Consider the following 23,984-nt stretch of genomic DNA (forward strand, 5'->3'; position numbering starts at 1 on the left):
GGTGGTGGCCCCCACCCTGCACACGGCACCCTCCTTGGCGGCGCCCCCCACGGCGGTTTCCACTGCCCTGCTGGGTGAGCCTTCCCCAGCCTGTCATCCTCGCTTCTCTTCCCATTCATCTTGCCCAAACGCCTCCTGTTTGCTACCTCGTCCCTGTCTCACAAACACAGGGTTTCACTGTTTACTGGGAATTTCCATGACACATTGTCATTTCATGCTTAAAAAAACAAAAGCACCCACTGCCCAGAAAAAGTATGTAAGAAAATGAAGAACTGCCCTAAGGGCTAACACTGAGCATTTGGTAGAATCAATGAATAATCAAGCCAGACCAGGAACAGGGGAAAGAAACGGAAAGAAGGCACTCCAAGATGTTCGCTATGGTTTGGTTTTCATGGTGGGACTTGGTCTGACTTCTTTGTTTTTCAGATTCTTCTTACTAAGTGTGTCTCACGCACAAAAGCGAATGCATCCCCCCCCCCCAGCGTGCAGGGTGCTGGCAGACACAAGACAGTGCGCGTGCACCCTGCGGCTACTTGGGCTCTGCTCGGTTTCCACCTTCCTGGAGTCCCCGGTGCAGAGAGGCTCCAAACAGCACTCTGCAGAACAGACACCACAGGTCATGATGCTGCAGGTGACGGTAATCCTGACCAACCCAAGACCACGGCGGCACCAGCCACACTTTAATAACCCTCCTGAGTCTGACTCGGCGCGAGAGACAGTGTGAACACACTGGCTTCCCTCGTGGAGGCAAGAACGGCTGTCAGCCCTGCCGTCGACAAACCGCAACCCCCAAAGGCAGCATCGGGTGCTGCTATGCCCCCGAGAACTGGAGGCTGTCAGGCTGTCTGGCACCCATGCCCCAGGCTCAGACCGCAGCCCCAGATCAGAGTCAGGCCTCGAAAGCAGCTCTGCAGCCCCCCTCCCCCGTGACTGTGTGACGCAGCAGTCACGTCCACGCGCCCAGCTCTGAGCACACGCAGGATAAAGTCTGTGTCCCCGGGCAGCCGCCAGCAGCCAGGCTCCCGCACCCCCTCCAGACCTACTGTGCTGACTGGGCTGCTTGCTTTCCAGGCAGAAACCCCCACCTCCCCGCTGGGCCCCAGTATCCACCAGCTGTTCCCACCTACCATGTTCCCATGATAAGAAAGAAAACATTCTGATCAAGATTGAGCTATGTGATTCTTCAAATTCTAACCTTGTTGGAAAGGGCCCCACGGGGTGGCCTAGCCCTCGGCAAGGCATGCACATCTGCAGGCAAGATCACCTCCTGTGTGTCCTTGGAACCTTCCAGATGGAGCCCCTCACCGCACTTGTACCCTCATCTCTTCCTCATTCACTACCCCCCTCCCCGCAAGCCAGAGACAGGTCCAAGTGCATTTCTGCCCCAGGACCTTTGCACCTGCTCTTCCTTGGGTGGAACACACTTTCCTCTGACTTGTACTTGCTGCTTTATTCATGGATTTCAACACAAATGTCACCTCCATAGGGAGGCCTGCCCTGATTCTCTGCCCAGGCACAGTTAAAATGGCAAGAAAAGCTCCCCACCAGTCTTCCTTCCAAAACAAAGTCAACTACACGGTACTTTACAAAGCTTTCTTACCAAATCATCTACTGCGGAAGTCTGCTGGGTGAAACGGGCAGGATGTTACAGATGAGGAGGCTGAGGGTCAGAGAGGCTAAGGAACCTGCCCAGGGTTCAGAATCAGCTTGCACCACCGTGTCACAGGCACATGACGCACACCCAACACGAGTGTGCCAACCTGTACATTCTCAAAGTGCTGCGAGGGGCGCCTGGGTGGCTCAGCTGATAAGCGTCTGCCTTCGGCTCAGGTCATGATCCCGGGGTCCTGGGATCGAGTCCCGCATAGGGCTCCCTGCTCAATGGGAAGCCTGCTTCTCCCTCTCCCGCTCCCCCTGCTTGTGTTCCCTCTCTCGCTCTCTCTGTCAAATAAATAAGTAAAATCTTAAAAAAGAGTGCTGCGAATGTCTCCCTTTATCCTACAAGCTCCAGAGGAAGACACTCCCTCCTTCAAATCCAGCCTGCTCCCAGCCATGCAGCGCACACACACGCTCCTCCAAACCCCGCATGGTCACGTGTGGAATGACATCAACCACTTCATCAAACCACTTCCTCAACGAGCCTCTGCACGGTGTGTTTCCTTGTTAAACATACAGAAAACCAATTCCTTAGAAAAACAACTTACTTTGTCTCGCCAACGTATTTTCTCCCGCCTCTCCACCCGACTGGGGCCCTCTCCGACAGGCAGGAGCCGTGTTCAGTGGGCGTGGAGCACCCCCCCCGAGCCACAGGTGCAGCCCAGCGGCGGCGCCCCGCGCAGCGACACGGCACAAGGGCTCCTTCCCACTCCCGGCGCCCGGACGACACGCCGCCGTGTGCTCTACAGGGCGGCCGCGTCACCTCTCGCATCCTGTGCCGGACTCAATGTTCTGAAAGCACTCTGATCCGTGTTACCCCATCTAAGCTTCATGCCCAAGCCTGCGATGTGCCCGTCACCACTCCTACTTTACAGGCGGGAGAACTGAGCGGCAAGGCCCCACAGGGTAAGTGCGGGGCACCCAGTGCTGCCTCCCTCGCCCTGGCCTCGGGGCCGCCCCAGCGCCAAGGAGCCCTCTGCCCCTGAGTCGTGCCACCCTTTGACTCGGAGACAGTAACTAGGAAATTGTCGCTTAGCGTCACAGAAGCACCGGGTGGCTAACGGTCCTCACCTCCTCTGCCCCTTCCTCTCCACGACATTCGTGACACGGTTAACCTGAGCACTGCTGTTCCAGCTGATCCCCGCGCAGGGCGAGCCACACTGCCACTCGGCGCTGACGAGGCACCACCCCAGGGGAATGGGGGGAGTTCTCTGCCTGACGAAGGGGATGCCTGGGTGGAGAAGCAGGAGATGGCGCCGAGGCAGGCCGTGCTGGCGACGGGCACCGGCAACTGCAGCGCGCTGGGAGCCGTCCGGGGCAGAGGCCGCCTCCACGTGGACGGCAGCCAGCTGGGACCCGGCCACAGCCCTGAGAGGACCCTGATGGCTCCCCACGGTCTTGGGAGCAAGGCCGTTCTCAACCAGTCCGGGCAGGCCCCCCGCTTTTCCTGGCCCCCCCACCCTGCCCCCAACAGCCACACTACGCGTCCTCCTACGTTCTTCGTAGGTCACGTCCTGGCGAGTCCTGGCGTCTGCCCCCTTTACTGTGCTCGTCTCCATTGGCCTTCCAGGTGTCCCCAGGGTGGCCTGGCCTGTCCCAGCACCAGCAGGCACATCTGGAGCAGATAGATGGCAGGCAGTGCCGGATGACATGAGGACACCCGTCTGCAGGCTGATCCTGCAGCCCACATCCTGCTCTGCCTCTCACCAGGTTTGGAGGATCTGGGCAACTTATCAGTCTCGGTGCCTCAGGGCTCCGCCCATAAGACAGAGAGGCCAGATAACATCTCCCCTCTAAGGGGGCCCTGAGGACAGACAGCCAGCGTCCCGCTCACGGCAAGGCTGGTAAGCGCCTGCTGCTAGAATGTGTTCTGAGCACTCACCAGCAGGGCAGCAGGGGACCCCCACGCTCACGCAGGCCAACAGCAAACTCCCAGTGACCCTCCTGGACGCTGGCGACTGACCAGGGTCCCAGAGGCAGGGATGGGAGGGGAGACAGCCCCAGGTGGAGACCAGCAGGCAGTGGGGGGAGGGGAGGAGCGGCCAGCATGAGCGGCTCTAGAGTCAGGGGCTGGGCCAATCCTGGGAGGCTGCGGGTCTCGGGAGGGACTCAGACACACCTGCAGGGTGAGGAGTGAACATCACTCTGACCAGCAGTGTGGGCTCCTGGTGGCAGAGACCGCAGAGTGGTTGCCACCCCCCATCTTGGTGCCCACAAATACCCAGGCAAGGCAGCCTTCCTTGGGCTCTGGCAGCCACATTGAGCCAGGTCAACACAGCTCCTCTTCAGGTCAGTCTCCAGCCCAGCACCCGGATTCTGGGTAGACAGAGTGTCCTGACCCAGCCTGTACTCCACAGCTGGTCCAACGTTCACATTCGGCCACCACTCTCGGGCCCCACGGACTTTGGAGGAACTGGGCACAGGTCATCGGCACAGTAGCAACATTCCCCTCGAGGTCCCTGGGGATTAGGGCCAGGGTGGAGGGTGGCTGACCCATCACACGTTGAACCCGAGCCTTCCCCACACGCCCCACCCAGCCCAGGCAGTACACATCCCCTGCCTACTTGCTGTCCCCACTCGGGTGTGCCAGGCACAACCTCCCAACCGCAATGGAAGGAGGCCTCTTGGTCCTGCACCTCCCTGCCCCCCAGAAGCGGGGAGCCAGCTGTCCTCCCAGGGGCGCTGGCTGCTTTCCCAGGTGAGGAGCAGTCGGGGCAGCCGGGCTCGGGGGAAGCGCACGGTCTGGGCTGCAGATGCCGCCACAGGGAAACTGGAGGTGGCCCAGGCTGCGGTCACCAACTCTGGCTTTTCAGCCTCCAAAGCTCCTTCAACTTTCCCAAGCACCTGGGAGGTGGACCCCGCCTTTTGAAATAGGGCACAACTGCTGGTGGCTTAAAAATGAAAAAGATAAAGGAAAGTCTTGGCTGCCCTGGGTTTTACCCAACCGCTTATCCTCATCACAACGGTGAAAGGGCCAGAGTTACAGTGTTACCCAAGGAGAGTGGGCGCTGGGCGCGCCGGCCGCCGCCGCACTGTTCTGCAGGCGCTCCAAGAACACTGCAGGCCCAGGGGGCTTCCCTTTGCCGTCTCTTGAGACACCAGACGCTTCGTACCTTCGGCAGCGTGAGGGCTCCAGACCCTGCGTCCACCCGCGGCCAGTGTCAGGGCCTAATCTCCAAAAAGCTAGAGGCATGACTCGTACAAACGCAGGGCAAACAAGCATCAAAGGTGTTCCCGGACTGAGCACGAAGGAGCAGGTCAGGGGCACACAGACGGAGCACCCGACCCGCCAGGAACAGCCGCTCCGAGACAAAGCTGGCTAACGCCCAGGAGGGCAGGAAGCCCCTAACCACGGGGGTGCCCTTTTCCACCAGACAGGAACTCTCTGTTCCTCCACCAGATGAGGTGTACGAGTTACGCTGTAGCTTCTGAATCAGAGCCCTTAACCAACAGTGAGCACGCCGGGTCCAACACCAGTACGTCCCCCCGAAAACTAGCCCCTGGGGGAGCCCGTGACACCAGGCCGCGATGACAGGGGAGAGGACACACCAGCCCTCTTTCTCCATAGTCCCAGGTTTTAAATAAAGTTTCATTAACAGCAGGATGTAGAAGAAGACTAGCCCAGCGTGGGAAGCGGCCCAGGGCAGGGACATCGGCTGTGTCCTGGAAACATACCTGCACCTGCCGTACCCCCAGGAGGGAAGACCTCTCACTTGGCGGGCTTTGACCAAAAACCATCTATCCAAAAATGCCATACTGCCTAGAACGCAGCCTTTCCTCCTGTTCACCAACTGGAAGGTCAACGCTGCGAACCTGTGCTGCTGTGGAAAGACAGGCGTCAGCGCCCCTATGGTTCTTCCCACCGGATCTGCTGCCCCAGGTCCGTCAGCGCTCCCCGGAGGCGGCCAGCCCTGGTGGGGCTCGCTCGCGTCGTCCAATCCGACCCTGGGCAGTCTCTGGCCCTCGGTTCTCCAGGGAGCAGCCAGAGATTTTTTAACATAGAAACCAGATCATATGACCGCCTGCTTAAAACCGCTCTTCCTTCCTGCTGTTCATCCAGCCTCCAAGCCTGGAGCCCCGGGCTCCACCTGCCACCTGACCCGTCGGAACCTCCCCTGTTCTCCACCGGAGAGCCAGGACGGCTCCACGCAGTCCTCTGGACGCCTGCAGTCCTGCCTATCTCAGGGCCGTGGCACCGGCTGGGGCGTGCCCCTCATCTTCTGAGTGTCACATGCCACCCGAGGCCCTCCTCTGCCACCCGGTGCCAATCCAATCATTCAGTTTATTTTCCTAGGACTTATGACCTACAATTAGCCTCATTTTGTGTTTCTGTTCATGTCTGTCCCTTCCTCTGAGGCACAGGCTACCTGGATCTTCCCCGTCTTGTTCACTGTTTCTTGCACCTACCAGGGCCACATAGAATGTACTCAGGACAAGTTCCAGCACGCGGGATCAATGCAGGGCAGACTCTGCTTCTGTAGGGGGCACGCTGGAGCACGGACGGGGCGAGGACAGCGCCACACGCCAGCGCACAGAGGCAGCCGCCGGCCCCAGCTTCTCGGACAAGCTCCACTCCAGCCACAGCACGCCTGCCCGCCTGCTCAAACCTGGGCCGGCCGGCTGAGTGGAGGGGCGGGCTGACACCTCACCAGGCCTTTGTCCATCTTGGAAAGGAAGCCTGCCTGCGCTAGGCGGGAAGGCTTGTGAGGAAAGCAGATGAGGAAGAATTTCAGTTACAGAGACACCAGCAGTCACTGCGCTGGCAGATGGAGGCATTCATGGAAACACAAAAGAGACAGTCTATTTTATCAAATAAAATGCAAACTATTTCAAAGGTTTAGCTTCAGGGTACTTGCCTCATTCAACTTGTGCCCTCCCCTCCTCCTGCCTTTCCCACCTGTCTAGATCCCACCATACAAAGGACAGAAACACTCAAAACCGAATGCAAATTGCCTGCTTGGGCAACAATGTCAGGCCACCCCCAACCAAACCCAGGGGTAAAGGGCACCAGCTGGGAGGCACAGTGGCCTCCAGGGGCATCCACAGAAGGAGTCTGCAAGCCACGCTCTGCTCTGCTCCCAAACCTGCCCATTTTCAGTACCACAGGCTTAAAAAAATACCTGTCAAAGACTTGAGCTTCTATGTAACAGCAAACTGAAATTTATTTCAAGTTTACCCTTCAAGCAACTCTATTCTTAATGTATAGGATTAAACCTCGTACCACTACTTGCCAAGTTCTAATAAAATATATTTATAAGTCTAATTTGTAGGCAAGCATCAATTTGTCCTAGAAAATGATTACAGTATGGAGTCATTCCCCTCCAGGGTTGAAGAGGGTGCAAGAAGAGGGTTGTCTGGAAGGCGGAGCTGCAAGGGGCGGGGGGTTCTCCCTCACGGTGAAGCCAGGGTGGTGAGGTTTGCATGTTCCCACCACCGGAGGTCGCTCTTCCACCCCCACCCCCACCCCTGCAGGCCCCTTCCTGCTTGAACAAGGTCTTTTTAGACAGGCTCCAAGTTCAAGTGCAAATTTAAGCTATACAAGCCTGGGTAGGGGCGCCTGGGTGGCTCAGTCAGTTGAGTGTCCAACTCGTGATCTCAGCTCAGGTCACGATCTCAGGGTTGTGAGTTCAAGCCCCGTTTTGGGCTCTGCGCTGGGCAAGGAGCCTACTTAAAAAAAAAAAAAAGAAGATACATAAGCCTGGGTAGAAATTAAGCCCACATAGTGACGAGCAGAGGCCAGCACCAGTTATGTAGAAGTTATTGGAGGTGGCTGGAGAGTCCCGGCGTGCTTGGCTCAGGGTCTTCTCGGAGCGGAGGTGGGGTCTCTGTGGTGCTCCTAGCCTAGCGCTGGGTGCAGTGGGTTAAACCAGCTCTACATATAGTCCGGGGCAGCCGTTCCAGAGCACTTGATGGGGCACAGCCGTCCCAGACGCAAGCGTCTCTCCTGGTGAACTGCTGAAGCCTCACAACACTGCCACGGGGAGAAGGAAAGCCCCGAGTCCCCCGGCTCCTCGCCAATCTGGGCTCTCGCACTTGGAGTCACTGAGCTTGGCAGTGCCGCAGTGGGGCTCCTCTGGCCTCGGTCAGCACGGAGTCCGGGCCTCATGGGCATGTCTCACTTGGGCTAACCACGGCTACCTGGGCAGGGGGTGGGGGGCACAACAGGTTTTCCTGGGCCCCTAACAGGTGGACGTCACCCCTGCCTGCCTCCAATCCTCTGTCCACCCTCTCCAGAGTCCAAGCAGACTCCTGGCAGCCTCCCGGGGCTCCCCACCTTGCACACCCCTGCAGACGCACTGACCAGTCGCTCCCGCTGCCATCGGCACCCCTCCCCCATCAGCCACCATGCCCACCCACCCCCACCCCCTGCTCGAACATGGGCCCATGGGGAACACCAAGCGGTCCTAGCTCATCTCCAAGAGGCCTGCGGCCTAGCCAGGTGGGTGGGAAGACCAGACTAGGTGGTGAGTGAGGAGCTCAAGGGGGGCAAGCCAGAGTGGACTCTGGGCAGCAGGAACGAGCACCTGCCTCACGGCCACCACACATTTAGCCGTGGGTCCTGGAGCCACACAGCCTGTCGCTCAGCTGTGTGACCCTAAGTGAATGACTCAGCCTCATGCGGCCTCCGGGCGTCACCATCCGCAACATGGGTCGCACCAACACCCCCTTGCAGGACAGGAAGAGGAGGCGTGTGCTGGACGTGACTGCCCGCCAAGTCTCGGGCTCCCCTTCGAGCCTCACCTAGAATTCGAGGGGCCGTTACAGAAAATCTGCCCTGCTTCCACAAGACTGGAGTAAATGCGAAACCCATAAGAACAGATGCTGAGGCCTCGGTGACCCTGACAGGGACACTCCTGAGTTGACCAAAGTTTCTGCAGAGATACTTCAGAGATAGCTCAGGGGCGGCAAGAGGAGGTGGCATCACAAACCGAGCTAACACCACAGCTCCGGGCTAGATGATTTCCAGGAACACAGCAGGGCTTTGTTTTGCAAAGGATTTAGAAGTGACTGCCCTAAGCCAGATCCACATAAACACTAGAACAACATTTGGCTACACTTAACAGTAGACCTTTTGTTTGTTAAGCCACCTTACAAGGAAAAACATTTATTTTCAAAATCTTGAAAATGTCAGCAAAGTGCTAAAGTTCAATCTAAATCTTTTAGAAAAACAAAGGTACCCCTAAGCTGTGCGTAGAGGCTTGCAGAGCTGGGAAGGAGGAGCCCCACTCTCTGCAGACCACCCCTCACTTCCTGTCCCTTCTGAGCAAATGCAGAGGCCCCTAAGGCAGCAATGGTGGAGGGACAGCAGGGGAGACAGTGCTCCCCTGACCCCAGGTGAGATGACCCCCGGCAATCTCACCAGGGAGCAGAGCCTGTCCCACTTTCCAGAAGACTTGAGATGGGGTGGAGGAGTGGTGCATTGGAAAAGCTGGACGGACACTCTCCATTTTAAAAGGGGTGGTGAGAGGCACCCAAGGGGGCCCACGCAGTGCAAGGTCTGTGTGCCCCAGGGACTGGACAGCCCAATTCACAAGTGACTGATGGGCCAAAGTAATGACAGGGGGAGGGAAGCCTGCGCTCACACGGGACCACAGGGAACAATGGGCATCTGCTCCCCTGTGGGTGGCAGAGGGGTGGGGGAGGGTGCTTCTTCCCAGTGATTCCATGGGGAGTTGGCTGAAATCAGGCACAAAAAGGGCCCTGTGGTAGATCACGTGGTAAGCAAAGGCTTAGACTTAGCGGACTCCTTTCCTGAGGAATTCTTGTGTGTGGTGGACATCCACGAGGAAGAGTTCATATGCTGTGTTTCCTGGTGCCCTTGGCCACGAGCCTTTCCTTGCAGGTGTCTCGTAGGGCTGGTGTCCCTGAGAACAGTGACCCTGAAGACTTGGTGCTTGTGCTGACAGGATGCTGGACCTTGTGCCCAGTTTCTGACCCAGAGGGCCTGGGTTGGGGCTGACGTGTTTCTAACAAGTCCCCAGGTGACCTCTCTTTGGGGACCCCAAGTGGGCCACTCCTCCGTGCTGAGGGCTCTGCCCAGGTGCCCCGAAGCTGTCCCCACCCTCTTTCAGGCCACAGCTGCTTTTCACTTTCAGCCATATCTCCCTCCCATCTCAGGCCTTCTTCCTGCCCTGACTTGGACAGCGTCCAATCCTGTTAAGGTAACCTTATTTAGCTAATAGCTGAGTTAATCACACCATTAGGTATGGATTTTACCACTCTCATTTCTAGAAGAAACCTTCCTTCCAAGTTCCAGGGACAATTTTCCAGGCTCCTTACATGATGGTTCAACAATAGAATAGTTTGCAACGTTCGAATGTGGTTTACCATATTTATGTTTCAGATACTAAACGAGAAAATCAAAATACGCACAAAATAGGCAACAAGTGTTTTGCCACAGATACCCGCATTTGCATTTGCATTTACATATCTGCTTCTGCCACTAAAAAACAAATGACAACTGAAAAGTTCTCTACGTTATTAAAATGTTTGTTTGTTCCCAGAGCAAAGGCTTTAAGAGAACCTACTAAGGAGGGTGTGTCGACCTCCTCGGTTCCAAACACTGGCGGCTTAAGAAAACAAGAGATCAAAGAAAAAAGCCTTCAGAATCAAGAATCCCAACACCCTGAGATAAGAAAACACAGCTTAAAGATAATCATTTACAATTTTGCACAAAAACCGTATTTAGGCTTTTAAGAAGTTTATGAATCCGTCTGGTTATGAGAAAAAATCACAACAGAGGAGGATATAAGACTTAGAAGCAAAAGCGCAGGAAGAAAGTGTAGCAATTTGTTACCCTCCTGCCCACGGAAATACATAATTAGAGGTTAGCGGAGCACCAGCTAGACTCCTGCCAAACCTCACTCTTGCTGAGGACAGCTCCGACGTCGGAGCCATTGTCTTTCCATTTTAAAGCTCAGCCAGCTGGCGGGGAGGGTGATGCAGACGCCCCCCCCCCGCCCGCCCCCAACGCCCCCGTGCAGGCTGGCGAGGAACCTAGGGACTGGTCACCAGTGGGCAGCAGGATCGTGTAGTTTGGTGGATGTGCGTCCAGGAACGCTCTGCAGGTCCTGGTCTGCCTCCGCAGAGGTCTCCAGCGCATCTGCATGGCTAAGTTGCCAGCTCACTTTGAGCATCCACCATATGGTCAGCTACCCAGACCAGAAGAGGTGGCGGAGGAGGGTGTACAGGGCAGGGGGCTCGGGAACGGAGTGGGGATCTATCCAGGCGCCGAAGCGGGGTGTGCGTCGGCAAACAGAAGGACAAAGGCCCGGGCGGGGGGCTCCCCCCGGCCCCACCCGCGCAGGTCGGGCCGCAAGAGGGCTTCTGCTGGCTCTGCCTCAGGACCGCCAACCCGCCGGGCGCCCGCGGGGGCCGGCTGCGAGGCCGGGGCACAGGGGTCGCGCGCGGGCGCGCCTCACCTCGCACGTCCCCGGCCAGGGCCCGCCAGGTGGGCGCGTAGCCGATGCAGTGGCCGCACCACGAGGAGTAGAACTGCACGAGCCACGCGGCCGAGCTGTTGGCCGTGGCCCCGCGCACGCTGCCGCTGTCCAGCACCCACACGGCGTCCTCGCCCGCGCGGTACAGCCGCGCCGCGCCGCCCGCCCCGGGGCCCGCCGCCGCCGCCGCCAGCAGCACGAGCAGCGGGGGCAGCCGCCGGGCTCGGGCCGCCGCCGCCGCCTCCGGTGCCGGGGCTCCCTGGCTGCGCGCCGCCGCCGCCGCCACCGCCCCGGCCGCCGCCATGTTGGGAGTGCCGCGGCGCGCCTGACCTTTCACCCTGGCAACCGGCGTCCTGTGCGCCGCGCGCGCGCCCGGCCCCGCCCCCGAGCGCCCGTCGGGCCCCGCCCCCTCCGGGGTCGCCAGATTTAGCAACTGAAAAGGTCCCGCGTCGGAAATGCAAATTTAACGGGACGCTCAGGTTTACGAGCGCTTGGCTGCTGATCGGAAACTCACTTTTAACTGGGGGCCCTGTGCTTTATCCGGAAGCCCCACCGGGGGCGCTGACCTTGACTTTTTTTTTTTTTTAAAGATTTTTTATTTATTTATTTGACAGAGAGAAACATAGCGAGAGCAGGAACACAAGCAGGGGGAGCGGGAGAGGGAGAAGCAGGCTCCCCGATGAGCAGGGAGCCCGATGTGGGGCTCGATCCCAGCACCCTGGGATCATGACCTGAGCCGAAGGCAGATGCTTAACGACTGAGCCACCCAGGCGCCCGACCTTGACTTTTTAATAGGAGATCCTGACTCACACACGCAGCCAGACCCCCACGGGCTCGGACGTGCTGTGGTGCCGGAGTTTGGGGCTTTCCAGTAGACCGCAGCCGATTGCTTTGCAGGCCTGGGAAATAAAGCTGCCTGGCGTCCCCGTGCGCCCGGAGGGCGTCCCCCGGATCCGCGTCCGAGGTCGCTGGGGAAGGAGGGTCCCAGACAGGGCGGCAGCTTTACTGAGCAGAAAGAAGGGCTCCCGCCGGAGGGGCCGGGGGCAGCGCGGCCCGGCAGTGCCTGGTCCAGGGGGTTAGAAGCCTCTGGGCAGCGGCCCCTGGTGACCGTTTTCCCCCTGGTCGGTTTATTTATTTATGTTTTTTAAGATTTTATTTATTTATTTGACAGAGAGAGACACAGCGAGAGAGGGAACACAAGCAGGGGGAGCGGCAGAGGGAAAAGCAGGCTTCCCGCCGAGCAGGGAGCCTGATGCGGGGCTCAGTCCCAGGACCCCGGGATCAGGACCTGAGCCGAAGGCAGACGCCCACTGGTCGGTTTAGGGACTTTTCTATATAAGGCTATGGCGCCAGGCCTCGGTGGGCATGGCGCTCTGTCCTAGCTTCCTGTTATCTGGGCCCATGGTTCGGCCTTACACACTCTATTTTCAACATTCTGTGTCTCCCAACGCCTGTAAAATGCCAGTCCCGAGTATCTGTCACCATTATGGTGTGGTTACACTGGTGACTGGATAGGGTTCCTACCTTGGTCCCCTAGGGGTGGTTTGCTTGGATGCAGATGGTGGGCATTGGTATCAAGAGCCAAATGTTGGTCCAAGGACGGGGGTATCCTCTATGAGGAGCTCCTCCATTCCTGACTTAAAGAGCGATAAGTAGTTGCTCAAATTTGCAAAAAAATGGAAGTGGTCTCTCAACGTGGAGTAAGAGGTTGGCCTGTGCCTTTGCCCATTCCGTGAAGTTGGCCGGGTCAGCCTTCCAGTTGTCTGGTGGGGATGGACTCCCACACAGCCAACAGTTCTGAGCACGGACTGGTGTGGCTGTGGAAGCTTTTAACAGGCGGAAGGCTGCCTTTTTGCTCCCAAATGTGGGTGCTGGGAGGTGCCGGCAGAAAGGAGTTACACACAGACAAATGAGTCTGATGGGCAGAAGGCCAAGGCGGCCCGTAGGGCTAACGCTAGGAGAATAGAGGAACAGGGGTGCCTGGGTGGCTCAGTTGGTTGGGCGTCCAACTCGTGGTTTCGGCTCAGGTCGTGATCTCAGGGTCATGGGATCGAGCCCCATGTCAGGCTCTGCACTCGGTTGGGAGTCTGCTTGAAAGATTCTCTCCCTCTGCCCCCCCCCAACTGGTGCACATGCTCACTCTCTCTCTCTCTTACACACATAAATGAATACATAAATCTTAAAAAAGAAATAAAGGAGGAGCAAAACCACGGCTTCTGTCAGGGTTCCCACTCCTGGGGAGACACTGCATATAATCCTATGGCAAAGATGAAAGGCAAGAAAGCACCTAAAGCTATGAATGACCAAGAAAAGCTAATAGTCATTACCTATCTGGCATCAAGGAAAGGTCTGGATTTTTCCTGAAAAGGAGCTTCAAATCTTTTAGAGGTTCATTTCCTGTGGAGTCAGGCCTATTCCCTGGGGTGTATTCCTAATCCTTAACAGGACCGTGGGCAGCAGAGTTGGCCATGGAAGTCCTGTCTCCTGGGTGAGCTCCCTGTGGTGCCTTTTGAGGAGGTCCTTCGCTTTTCCTACCTTTCCTGCAGATGGTGGTTTCCAGGCACAGCGCAAATGGTATCGGATCCCCAGCACCTTGGAGACTCCTGGAGGGGCTGTTGTCACTTTGTAGGTTCCGTGGGATCCCAACCCGGGGAATTGTCACACTCTTTGTTACTTGCGAGGCTTGCTCTGCCCTACAGGGAGAGGCCTCTACCCGGTTAGTAAGGGTGTCTGTGCAGACTAGGAGAGAGCGGATTCCTCGAGATCTGAGCATGTGGGTGAAACCCATTTGCCAGGCCTCCCCAGGGTAGCTTCCCTTTAGCTGTACGCTGGCGGGGGCTCTTCTTCTAGTGCAAAAGATCTTGGTAGCCATTTTCAGGAGGCTGTCCAGAGTCTCCTCCGGTCCCCTAGGAGATTTTTGTAACTTTTTTCTAATGTCAGAAGTAGACTGGGCGAGGGGCACCTGGGTGGCTCAGTCGGTGAAGCCTCTGCCTTCCGCTCAGGTCATGATGTCAGGGTCCTGGGATTAATTCCCGCGTCGGGCTCCCTGCTCAGGGGGGAGTCGGCTTCTTCCTCTGCCTCTGTGCTCTCTTTCTCGATCTCTCTCAAGGAAATAAATAAAATCTCTATATATAACGAAAAGAAGTAGACTGGGTGATAAATTTGTCCTTAAGAATAAGCTGCCCCCTGGGGCGCCTGGGTGGCTCAGTCGTTAAGCGTCTGCCTTTGGCTCAGGTTGTGATCCCAGGGTCCTGGGATCGAGCCCCACATTGGGCTCCCTGCTCCGCGGGAAGCCTGCTTCTCCCTCTCCTACTCCCCCTGCTTGTGTTCCCTCTCTCACTATGTCTCTCTCTGTCAAATAAATAAATAAAATCTTTAAAAAAAAAAAAAAGAATAAGCTGCCCCTGGTAATTATCAGGGTGTAGGTTGGTAAATTTAATAGTTTAATCAGGGCCTCTCAGAACTTTTCCAATAAGTCTGAGGGGGTTCCTCTCCTTGCTTGACCTAAGAAAGCTGGGCATAATTAAGAGGTCTGTCACAAGTGTGCTTGAGACCCTCAGTAATGCATTGAAAGAAATGTCTGGCCCTCCATCTCCCTTCTTCAGTGACTCCCTCCCCCCCCATCGCCCCCCGATCATTAGTCGGGACGGCCTGGCTCCCAGTGGGACGTGGAAGGGTGTCAGCCTCCTCTAGAGGTTCTCTTTCTTCTATTCCTTGTGTGGATTCTGCCCCTGGTCTCGGGCCTCCCCCGTCTGAGGGGAGCTCGGATGCAGGCTGGATTCCAAGGAGGGCTTGGGTTTCCCATTGTCCACTGCTCATCTCCATAAATCACAGCCACCCGTATGGCTGATCCTTTTCAGAGGTAGAGAGGGTCTGATTCAGGAGCATACTATCTCTCCAGGTAAGATGGAAGACCTGGCTGTCTTCTATGGGGACCTCAATATACTCATCAGGATCATCCAAACATTTTCCCATGTACTTTTTTATTTGCTTCAACTCCTGGAGCAAGAAGGTGTGGGAGACCCGCGCGGGGTTCCCTCTGTCATTGGGGGCTGTTCCTGCAAGGGGAGCAGAGAGGGGTGACAGGGTGCTTGAGGCTCTGGTTTGTATGGAGGGGGTGTGCTATGCTTTGGTGGAGCAGCTTCCTGTCTGTTTGGTCAAGATCTGACTTCTCCTTTTTATGTCCCTCCCTTGTTCCAATCTGTTGCACCACGGCCAGAGGGACTGGGTCGTTCACATATTTCTTATACGAGCCAGTGCTACCCCGAAGGGTGAAGAGAGCCCACGCATAGGAACCTCAGACCATTTGCCTTGTTTTTTTAACGGAAGAGGTCCAATTGCAGAATGGTGCCATGGTTCATGCTTCCCTCAGGAGGCCGTTTTCTCCATCTTCCAGTTGGTTCTCGGGCCATGCACAGGTTCAGAGAATAGCAAGAATTTCTTTCGAGGGTCAGCTGTTGAGGATGCACTCCAGGGGAGCGTGAACTGTGGGGGGCGTATTCCCCATCTACCAAATAAGGAGGAACTCCTGGGCGCCCACAAGAGTCTCCAAATCTTGAGTGGGGCCTGAACAGGACGTCTCCTGCCACCCCGTCCCCTCCTATCTCTGCATCTAGGAGCAGGGTCGAGGCGCGTCTGGGTTGGAGCCACTCTGCACCCGTGTGGCCTTTGTTTCCTGTGCCCTCCTTTTGCTCTTCCAGTGTTAGGGTTGGCCTGTGTGCAGTGAGCTTCTCCCCACTAGATCCTCAGGTGCACAGTCCATGGCACTTCCTGGAGGGTATCTGCCAACCACTGCCACAAAATTATCATCGGCAGACTGAGTTCTCTCCCCGACTTAGAGCTCCGGATGAGAGCTCAGGGTGTGTGATCCGATTTAGGACCCCGCTCTGGTGGTGTTCCCTGAGGGAGGCAAATCAGGGATGGCCCCGTTTGCCCCATCTGTATCCCCTCTCGGCTACCCTACCTGGAGACGTGCCTACGCCAATAACAGGAGCAAAACGCCACCTGCAGAGGGTGCAATGAGCCTTTGCCAGGCGGAAGACTGGAGGCGGGACCATGGGCCAGAAGGGGCCACAGGTGTCATCTATGGTCCCAGAGACGCCCCCATCTATCACCCGGTGCATGATCTCAGGAAAAAACTCGGGGTCAAAGGGATCCAGGGAAAAGCGGGGACCTGTTCGCCATGGCTCAGGAAAGAGAGAGACTGAAATCTCCTCCAGGCACAGGCACTGGGGATTACAAGCGACCTCTGTTCCAAGGCTCCAGGCACCACAGGCCAAGGGGAGGAGAGAAAGAGAGGACATGGAGAGGAGATCGCTCTGCTCCGCACACTGAGCTCTCGGGATTCGCGTCAGCGGTCCCCTGGGTCGGGTCGCCTGTGGTCAGGTCACTGTTGTTCCTTTTGCTTTTGGATGCCACCGAAGAGTAGCCTTGGCCAGGAACCCTCAGGCGTCGGGAGGGGGCGCTCCTTCCCATCGAACAGCCTCCGAAGCCCTGACCCTGGACAGAGCCAACATTCCGCGCTCGGGGGACAGGACGATTCGCACAGTCCAGGTCCAGCAAACCTGATCTCCGAGCCTTCAGAACGGCGGCCGCGCGGGCTGACTGATTCCCGTTGTGTTCCAGCTCTCCAGAGCAACTTTTATAGGGTGGAGATGGCCCGAGAAGGGAAAGGAGGAGAAAAGAAAAAGTTTGTCGCGGTATTTCTCACCCTCCCTGCGATCCCAGACGAGCCCCCAGAGAATGTCCCCAGCGCCCGGCGAGCGTCCCCCGGATCCGTGTCCGAGGGCGCTGGGGGAAGGAGAGTCCCAGACAGGGCGGCAGCTTTACTGAGCAGAAAGAAGGGCTCCTGCCGGGGTGGGGGGCGGCGGGGGCAGCGCAGCCCAGCAGTGCCTGGTCCAGGGGGTTTAGGAGCCTTCTCTGGGCAGCCCCTGGTGACCATTTTCCCACTGGTCAGTTTAGGGGCTTTTCTATGTAAGGCTGTGACGCCGGGACCCGGTGGGCATGGCGCTCTGTCCTAGATTCCTGTGATCCGGGCCCGTGGTTTAGCCTTACACACTCTATTTTCAACATTCTGTGTCTTCTTTAGGCCCCTTGGTGGATTCTTTGCCCAGTGGCTGTGTGTCCGGTTTTCGGCATACAGAGCCTGACCCACAGATGCTTGTTGGTGCAGCCTTGCTCACGCCCAGCTCCCTGATGACCTATCAATTCCTCAGCTCCTATCAATATGACTTTTTGCTTAATTCAACAGCAGACCTGGTTTTTAATTGCTATTTGTAATTGTTATGCATATCAACATTTTCTCTGAACTGTGGGACCAAAACAAAGAAGAAAGGAAGTGGGTCACAGAGCAGACACGAGTCAGCAACAGTCACTGGCCTGGTCAAATTCTTATGTTTCAGGCCTCTTGGCTCTTCTGCAGCCCAGGCAGAGGGAGGGCATGTGCAAAGGCCCTGAGGTAGAAGGGCAAGCACGTGGGAAGAACAGCTGGAGCAGAGTGAGCCAGGGGAAGAGAGGGAGCCCAGAACCAGCGGGGAGGAGGTCTGGGTGGGGCCTGACTAGTCAAGCTGCAGACTAGGGCCTGCTCAGGGCACCTCACAAACCTCACAGACCGGGCATTTACTGAACGGCAGACATTCGTTTCTCACTGTTCAGGAGGCTGGACGTTCCAGGTCAGGGTACGCAGGGTCAGCTTCCAGTGAGGCCCACTCCCTGGTTTGTGGACAGCCGGCCACCTTCCTGCCGTGTCCTCCTGGGGCCCTTCCTCTGTGTGTGCTTGTGGACAGAGGGAGAGCGAGCTCTCTGGGGCCTCTTCCCATGAGGGCACTAATACCAGGGTGGGGCCCCGCCCGCATGACCCCATCAAACCCTGACCATCTCCCAAAGCTACCTCCTAGCACCAGCACTCTGGGGGTTAAGGCTTCCACGTATGAATTCTGGGGAGACACAGTTCAGTCCACAGCAAACACCCAAAGCCACCTGGAGGGACTGTGCCCCTCCCTCCCCAGGGGCAAGTCCCACCGTCACAACTCTACCCCGGGGCCTGTGTGTCCCCATCCAGGCACTGAGGGAGCCAGAGGGGGGCTCTCTGGGGCAGCCAGTGGGGGTGCATGTGGCCCCACTGAGCGGCCTTTGGGGTTCTCCTGTTCCCTCCTCGGCCAGCAGGAGGCCAGTCACCTGCTCTGGGTGTGCTGGCCGAACCCCCCGTCCTGCTGTGGGGATCCCTTTTCCTCAGGTCCCGTCAGACAAGTGGCAGCAGGGTGTCCCTCCCCACGGGGGCAAGACAGGCTGTGCCGCTGACACCGTGAGCCCCACTGGAGGCCAGTCAGAACGGCCGCGTAATACTTCACCCAAACCTGCTCTGGGGTGACATCAAGCCAGCCGTGGCCCCCGGCTTAGCCCAGCATGGAGAGACTGCACCCCTTCAATGCACATGTCGATTGTAAAATGCAGCCAGATTCAGAAGCATTAAAACAAGGTGTGTGGGGGATTGTATCTTAGAATCCGAGAAATGGGCAGCATCGCAACCTCTGCTGGTTTTCCAGGCCCTGCTCCAAGTCCCACGACAGCCCCTGGCACCGCCCCCCGCACCGGTCTGCAAGAGGCATCTGCCCTCCCTCCGTGGGCGCGCAGGCCGGGCGACGGTGCTGCTGAGGTGGAAACACGCAGCTGAGGGCGATTGTCAGATCCTCCCGACACAAGGATGCTCTCTGATTCCACAGGCTTTCGACAGTGGGGAGGCCTGCATCTCGGAGCTGATACAGTGAGGGATTGGTGTTCCTGTTTTACAGAGGGGGAAACTGAAGCCCGGGGCCAAGTACTGTGGTTAAGGGCACACGGCACAAATTCGACAGTGGGGGTCTCCAACCTGGGGGCCCCTGGGGCTCAGGAGGGGCCGGGCAAAGGCGCAGCTCCTTCCTGCTCCCGGGGCCGCCTGTGCAGCCGCATGGGCATGGGCCCCGGAGGGCAGAGCCGCTGAGCCTTTTCTGCACCCCACCGACAGGGCAGGCTCTGCACGGGGCAGAGAGAGGAACCCAGCTGCAGCCCAGACTCCGGAGCAGGCCCTGCCCTCCAGCTGTCGTTTGGTGTCCAGGAGGTGCTGCTCAGGAACACCACACATTCTCAGGAAAACTTCTAGAAGGAGGATTATTCCAGAGCACTGCCACGCACCAGGGACAGAGCCTGGTGGGGACAATCCTGTGCGTCCTCACAATAAGGAGAGCGGGGACGGTGGACATGGAGGCAGGGGGACGGGGGTCCCTGCCACGCCCCCAGGAAGAGGTGGAGAGCAGGATTTGGGACGGACTCTGAGCATCACAGCGGCCCCGCTGGGCCATGTTACAGCCTGGGCGGACGCAGCTGTTGGACGGAGGGCCACGGGTGCAAGGATGTGTGTGCACGTGCCCACGATCCTGTCCTTGTGCCCCAAACCTCTCGTCCCATTTGCAAACACCACCGCCTCCTCCCAGCTGTGCTCACGGGGATGTGGGAGGGCCATTGCTGGGGGCAAAGGTACGCTGTTGGGGGACAAATGGAGAGGAACAGCTTGGGGTTTGATGCCTGGCAGAGGGTGGGCCATGTGGGACTTGCAGACCTTCTTCTGGGGCCCAGATGCTGCCTGGGGAGCCGGCACGGACAAGTCTGACCTCCTCAACTGGGTTTGCTTGGGTGCTCATCCAACAGCCAGACAACCTGGCCCCGGTGGACCAGCTGCTCACTCACCTCCCACCCCGGGGGGCCAGGTGCCCCGGGCACAGGACAGCACCACCCTGAGGGCGCCGCGATGTTCCCCCGGAGCGCACGCAGCCATCGCTGCTCCACACCTGCCCTCCTGGCCCTCAGCTGTATTTTATAGGAGCGGCTGTTACGGCCACTCAGGGTAAGGGACGAAAAGGCCTCGTAAGCTGGTCTGGTGGTCTGGGATTTGAAGGACTGAAGGCACATTCGGGGGCATTTTATGCAGGAGGGTACGGTGCAGGGCAGCTGAAAGAGACAGATCACTGGAAAATTAAATGTGGGCTTTAACTGGGAAATAATCACTTCCTGTGAAAGATAATGACTTCTCTGGAGGCTGGTATCAAGATTTATCGGCCCACAAGGTTAGTAGGGACTGGAGCCAAGGCGCGCGAGGCCCTGGCAGCTGCAGTACCGGTGTGGAATTTCGCCGGCCCAACAGACCCGAATGCTAGAGCCGCGCTCACACTCGTGGGGCCGGCTGAGACTGAGGGCATCGGACACCATCCACGGTGCTGAGCTGAACAATCCAAGTTACTGTAGAGCGCGGCTTCCCGCGGACCCCGCTGTCCTGGGCGTGGCGTGTCTCCAGCCGGCACCTGGGGAAGGTCGTTCGGAAGGGTCCAGCTGGGAGCACAGCCACCCCACGGCGACCAGAAAGGGGGCGATCGAGTTTGAGGCCAATCCGCAGGGTTTTGATGCGGGAGATTTATTACCATGCCAAACGCGTGTGTGTAAAATACATAACTCCTCTCACACGGCCTCGTAAATCCAAAAGGGTCAGCAATAAATAGAGAAAAATAAAAAATTACAGACTAATTTGTTCAGAAAACTAGAAGGAAATCAATAAGAGAGCTGTAGCTCAGAAGCTGTTTGGAAACTGTGTCTACAGAGCGGAACACCTCCCCCCACCCCCCATCCAAGCCTCTCCTGGGCGAAGGCAGTGTGAAGTGTCTTAGCCCGTGCCTCCCCGAGCCCTGAGCCAGGATGAGCCAGCGTGTGACAAGGGTGGGTCTGGCCAGCAGCCAGCCTGGACGCGCGGCTGCCCCAGGGCTGGGGCCTGATGGAGGGCTGCCTGGAGGAGGCCCCTCTCCAGAGCTAGAAGGTGGAGGGTGCAGGCCGACCTCGGGGCTCTGCCAGGCCAGCTTTGGAGACATCTCCCACCTAACCTGCAAGTCGCAAAAATCTGGGTCTTCCCAGGGGTCCATAAATGCAGTCAAGCGGCTGAGTTCCTCTCTTAAAGCTGGGGAAGCCTGAGGCCCTGGATGGGAGGAGCCAAGTCCTGACGGATCAGCACCCTGCCAACACCCCTGAAGACCACCTGTGTCCCCGAGGGCTCATCCAACACTGACGGCCACCAGGGAAGGGGCTCTGGTGTCTTCCAGAAGGTGTCCTGAGCGCTCAGGGAGGCCTCGGCCCACCTACAGCCAGAGGACAGGCCGAGGCTTGGCCGGTGAGCTTTGGCCCTTGAGCTGGCCGCTCCTCTAATCTGCACAGGTGGGCTGCCCCACACGCAGGCCTGGGTGTCAGAAACCAGCAGAGCTGGGGGTGTGAGTGCAGATGTGCCCCCCGCCCACCTCCACCCCGGGCTGTCCCACGTCCCCAGAACCGCGCTCTCTCCCCTGGCCTTTCCGGATGGCTCTCCGTCCTGGCAGGTGGTCTCGCGGCCTGGCGCCCGGTTCAGCCTGGGAGCTGCTCCCCTCCCAGCTGCTCCAGACTGTTCTCTCTCAGATCCGTGACTTCCGCATCCGTCCTGGGCCAGCCGGCCTCCAGACACTTCCCACACAACCCTTCACCCTCCTGCCTCTTGAACTCTGTGGAACAGGGGCCCTTTCAGGTGCCTTCTGGAAGCAGTGGACCCAACGTCCAGAAGAATGCGGAGCCCACTGCACTTAACGTCACGCCAGCGCCTGGTCCTCGGCCTACCGTCGGGTGACCACCCTCACGGCCAGCGGCAGGTGGCTATTCTGAATGGCGGCTCTGCCCTCGGGGGTCCAGGCTTCCGGAGCCTCCCGCACGTGCCAGCACACGCAAGCACACGCAGGCACAATGACACGGCAACGTCACAGGGGTCTGTGTGTCACCGCGGGCCCTGCACTGTCTCCTCAGGAGTCTCATCTGTCTCGGGGACATGCCGGGTCAGCCTCGGGGACACGCCAGGTCTTCCATTAGCGGGCCGCCGGCTGGGCCATCTCCGAGAGCACAGCCAGCGAGTCGCACAGGATCCTTCTGGTGAGCTGGCTGGAGACCAAATCCACCACCTCAGCTCTCTCCATGCCGGGTGCGTCCACCCAGCGGCCTGCGCCCGAAGCAGGAGCCGGGTCGCCCTGCCCGGTGCCAGACAGCCCCGTACCTCCAGCCACCAACAACACTGGCAGACCCTCCCCGGCCTCGGAGGCCACTCTGGATGGGCTTGGGGGCTGCACTGGCAGCCTTGGGAGCCCCCCCACGGCATCACCTGCCCCCACACACAAGGGGGACCCTAGCCAGCGAGCTGGCTCAGACCACTGGCTGCCCACAGCCTGGGCTCCCCCATCACAACACGATTCACCCAATTTGTCCCTAAGGCTTCCACCCTGTCTGCCCACCTCCAGGCAGAGCCCTGATTCCTGGGGCCCCGGGGACAGCGGCTCAGGCAGGCCCTCCTCAGACAAGGAGGGCAACTCCCCAGTTCTGATGGAGGCGTCCTCCCCGGGGGAGCCCAGCGAGCCCCCAGGAGACAGGGCATCTTCAGGTGGGGGAGGGAAGTCTTCTGAGTGGAGGCTGGTGGCGTTGGCCTCCCTCTCTGCTGGGAGGGTAGGAGGCAGAGGAGGGAGGCTGGCGTCCCTGTGGGTGGAGGATGGAAGGTCGGCACTGCCGTAGGACAGCACGTCGTCCACGGGGGACAGGATCTCAGGCAAGACCCCACTGGCCAGGGTGGAGCAGGCTTCCAGGGAGTCTCCCCTCCCCCTACACCCAGGCGCCCAGCCCTCGGGTGTCCGGGCGACCAGACCACCAGCGTCCCTAGGAGGAGCCCGCAGGTTCACGGGGACTTCAGGCTCAGACCAGGCCTGTTGGGGTTTCCCGTCATTGGACAGTCTCGGGTCAGCGTCCCCGGGCCCCTGTGGGCAGCCATCTGAGGCCTGCAGAGGCCCAGTGTCTCCTCCTTCACCAAAATCCACCGCTTCGGATGCCAAGGACCCCGAGGGAGAGGAAAGGGGCAGGTCTAAGTCACTGGAGGAAGATTTGGATGGGAGTGCCATGCAGGCAGCCTCCCGTGACACCTGTTTGGCTCTTCCTGTATTTAATCCACTGATCAGGCTCCCACTGGTTCCAGAAGCTTCCTGCCCCTCCCCAAGGCCCAAGGAAGGAGGTGCAGAGCAGGGCGCCCCGCCACTTTCCAGGTGGGATGAGCCTCCCGCAGGGGAGGAGCACCCCGAGGCTGGCTCAGCGCCAGTGCCTGGCTCCAGCAGGTTGTCCTCGTCCCAGAGCTCGCTGGACGCCTCTGACAGCTCGGACCCTGACCTCGAAGAGGGGGCATCTGGGAGAGGCAGCAGCCAGCCTGCCTGCTGGGGGCCTCCGCCTGGCTCTGGGCCTCCTGCGTCCACGGGGGAGCCGCGCCGGGGACCGGCCCCGCTGCCCTCCACCCTCTCCCGGGCCACCTGCCCCCCGCCGCGGTGGAGCCCCCAGGAGTCCTGAGGCGAGAACTCCCCAGACCAGCCAGGGTCTGCGTTGGGAGCGTCGGGAGGGTCCCCAGCTTCCCAGTCTGACAGGGAAAGCTGCACCAGAGTGGCGGACACCTTCTGAAACTCCTGAAGAGAGCGGCAGGACGGCCCGCTCACAGAGGAGGAGGCACGGGACCCCGAGCAGCTCCGGGGAGCGGACTCAGACTCAGACTCGGGGCCCAGCTCCAGGGGGCTGCCCGCACGTGGGCTGGGTGGCGCAGGAGCTGCAGAGAGAGGGGGTTTGGGGGTGAGGCCCACAGTCCTCACACTCTGGCACCCCTGCGGTGAGGGCCAAGCGGCAGCCCACACCCCACGGCCCCTAAGCCAGGGGCCCAAAACCAGAAAAGCCCAGACAGGCGGAAGAAATGCCCACAGCGTCAGCGTGGCTGAGCCCCCGACTACACCCAGCACCACACGGAAGGGAATCATGTCTGGACATGTCCAGCCTCAG

General features: G+C 58.8%; 3 protein-coding genes across 3 annotated transcripts in view; all 3 read right to left on the reverse strand.

Annotated features, from left to right (window-relative positions):
* Positions 1-4,681, reverse strand: part of UBAC1 (UBA domain containing 1) — a 224,698-nt gene extending 220,017 nt beyond the window's left edge. The window contains exon 1 of the mRNA XM_081803929.1: positions 4,677-4,681. The gene's annotated coding sequence lies outside the window, so the exon portion shown is untranslated. The remainder of the gene's footprint in view (positions 1-4,676) is intronic.
* The window catches only part of QSOX2 (quiescin sulfhydryl oxidase 2), a 28,680-nt gene extending 17,280 nt beyond the window's left edge, over positions 1-11,400 (reverse strand). The window contains exon 1 of the mRNA XM_006743959.3: positions 11,079-11,400. Coding sequence (XP_006744022.2) covers positions 11,079-11,400 — 322 coding nt within the window. The remainder of the gene's footprint in view (positions 1-11,078) is intronic.
* Positions 11,401-20,551: 9,151 nt separating this feature from the next.
* CCDC187 (coiled-coil domain containing 187) overlaps positions 20,552-23,984 on the reverse strand; it is a 36,052-nt gene continuing 32,619 nt past the window's right edge. The window contains exon 23 of the mRNA XM_081802668.1: positions 20,552-23,757. Within this exon, the coding sequence (XP_081658794.1) occupies positions 21,998-23,757 (1,760 nt within the window). The 3' untranslated portion in view covers positions 20,552-21,997. The remainder of the gene's footprint in view (positions 23,758-23,984) is intronic.

Source organism: Leptonychotes weddellii, chromosome 14 (assembly GCF_054177405.1).
Source record: "Leptonychotes weddellii isolate Sample4059 chromosome 14, ASM5417740v2, whole genome shotgun sequence".
NCBI classification, from domain to species: Eukaryota; Metazoa; Chordata; class Mammalia; order Carnivora; family Phocidae; genus Leptonychotes; species Leptonychotes weddellii.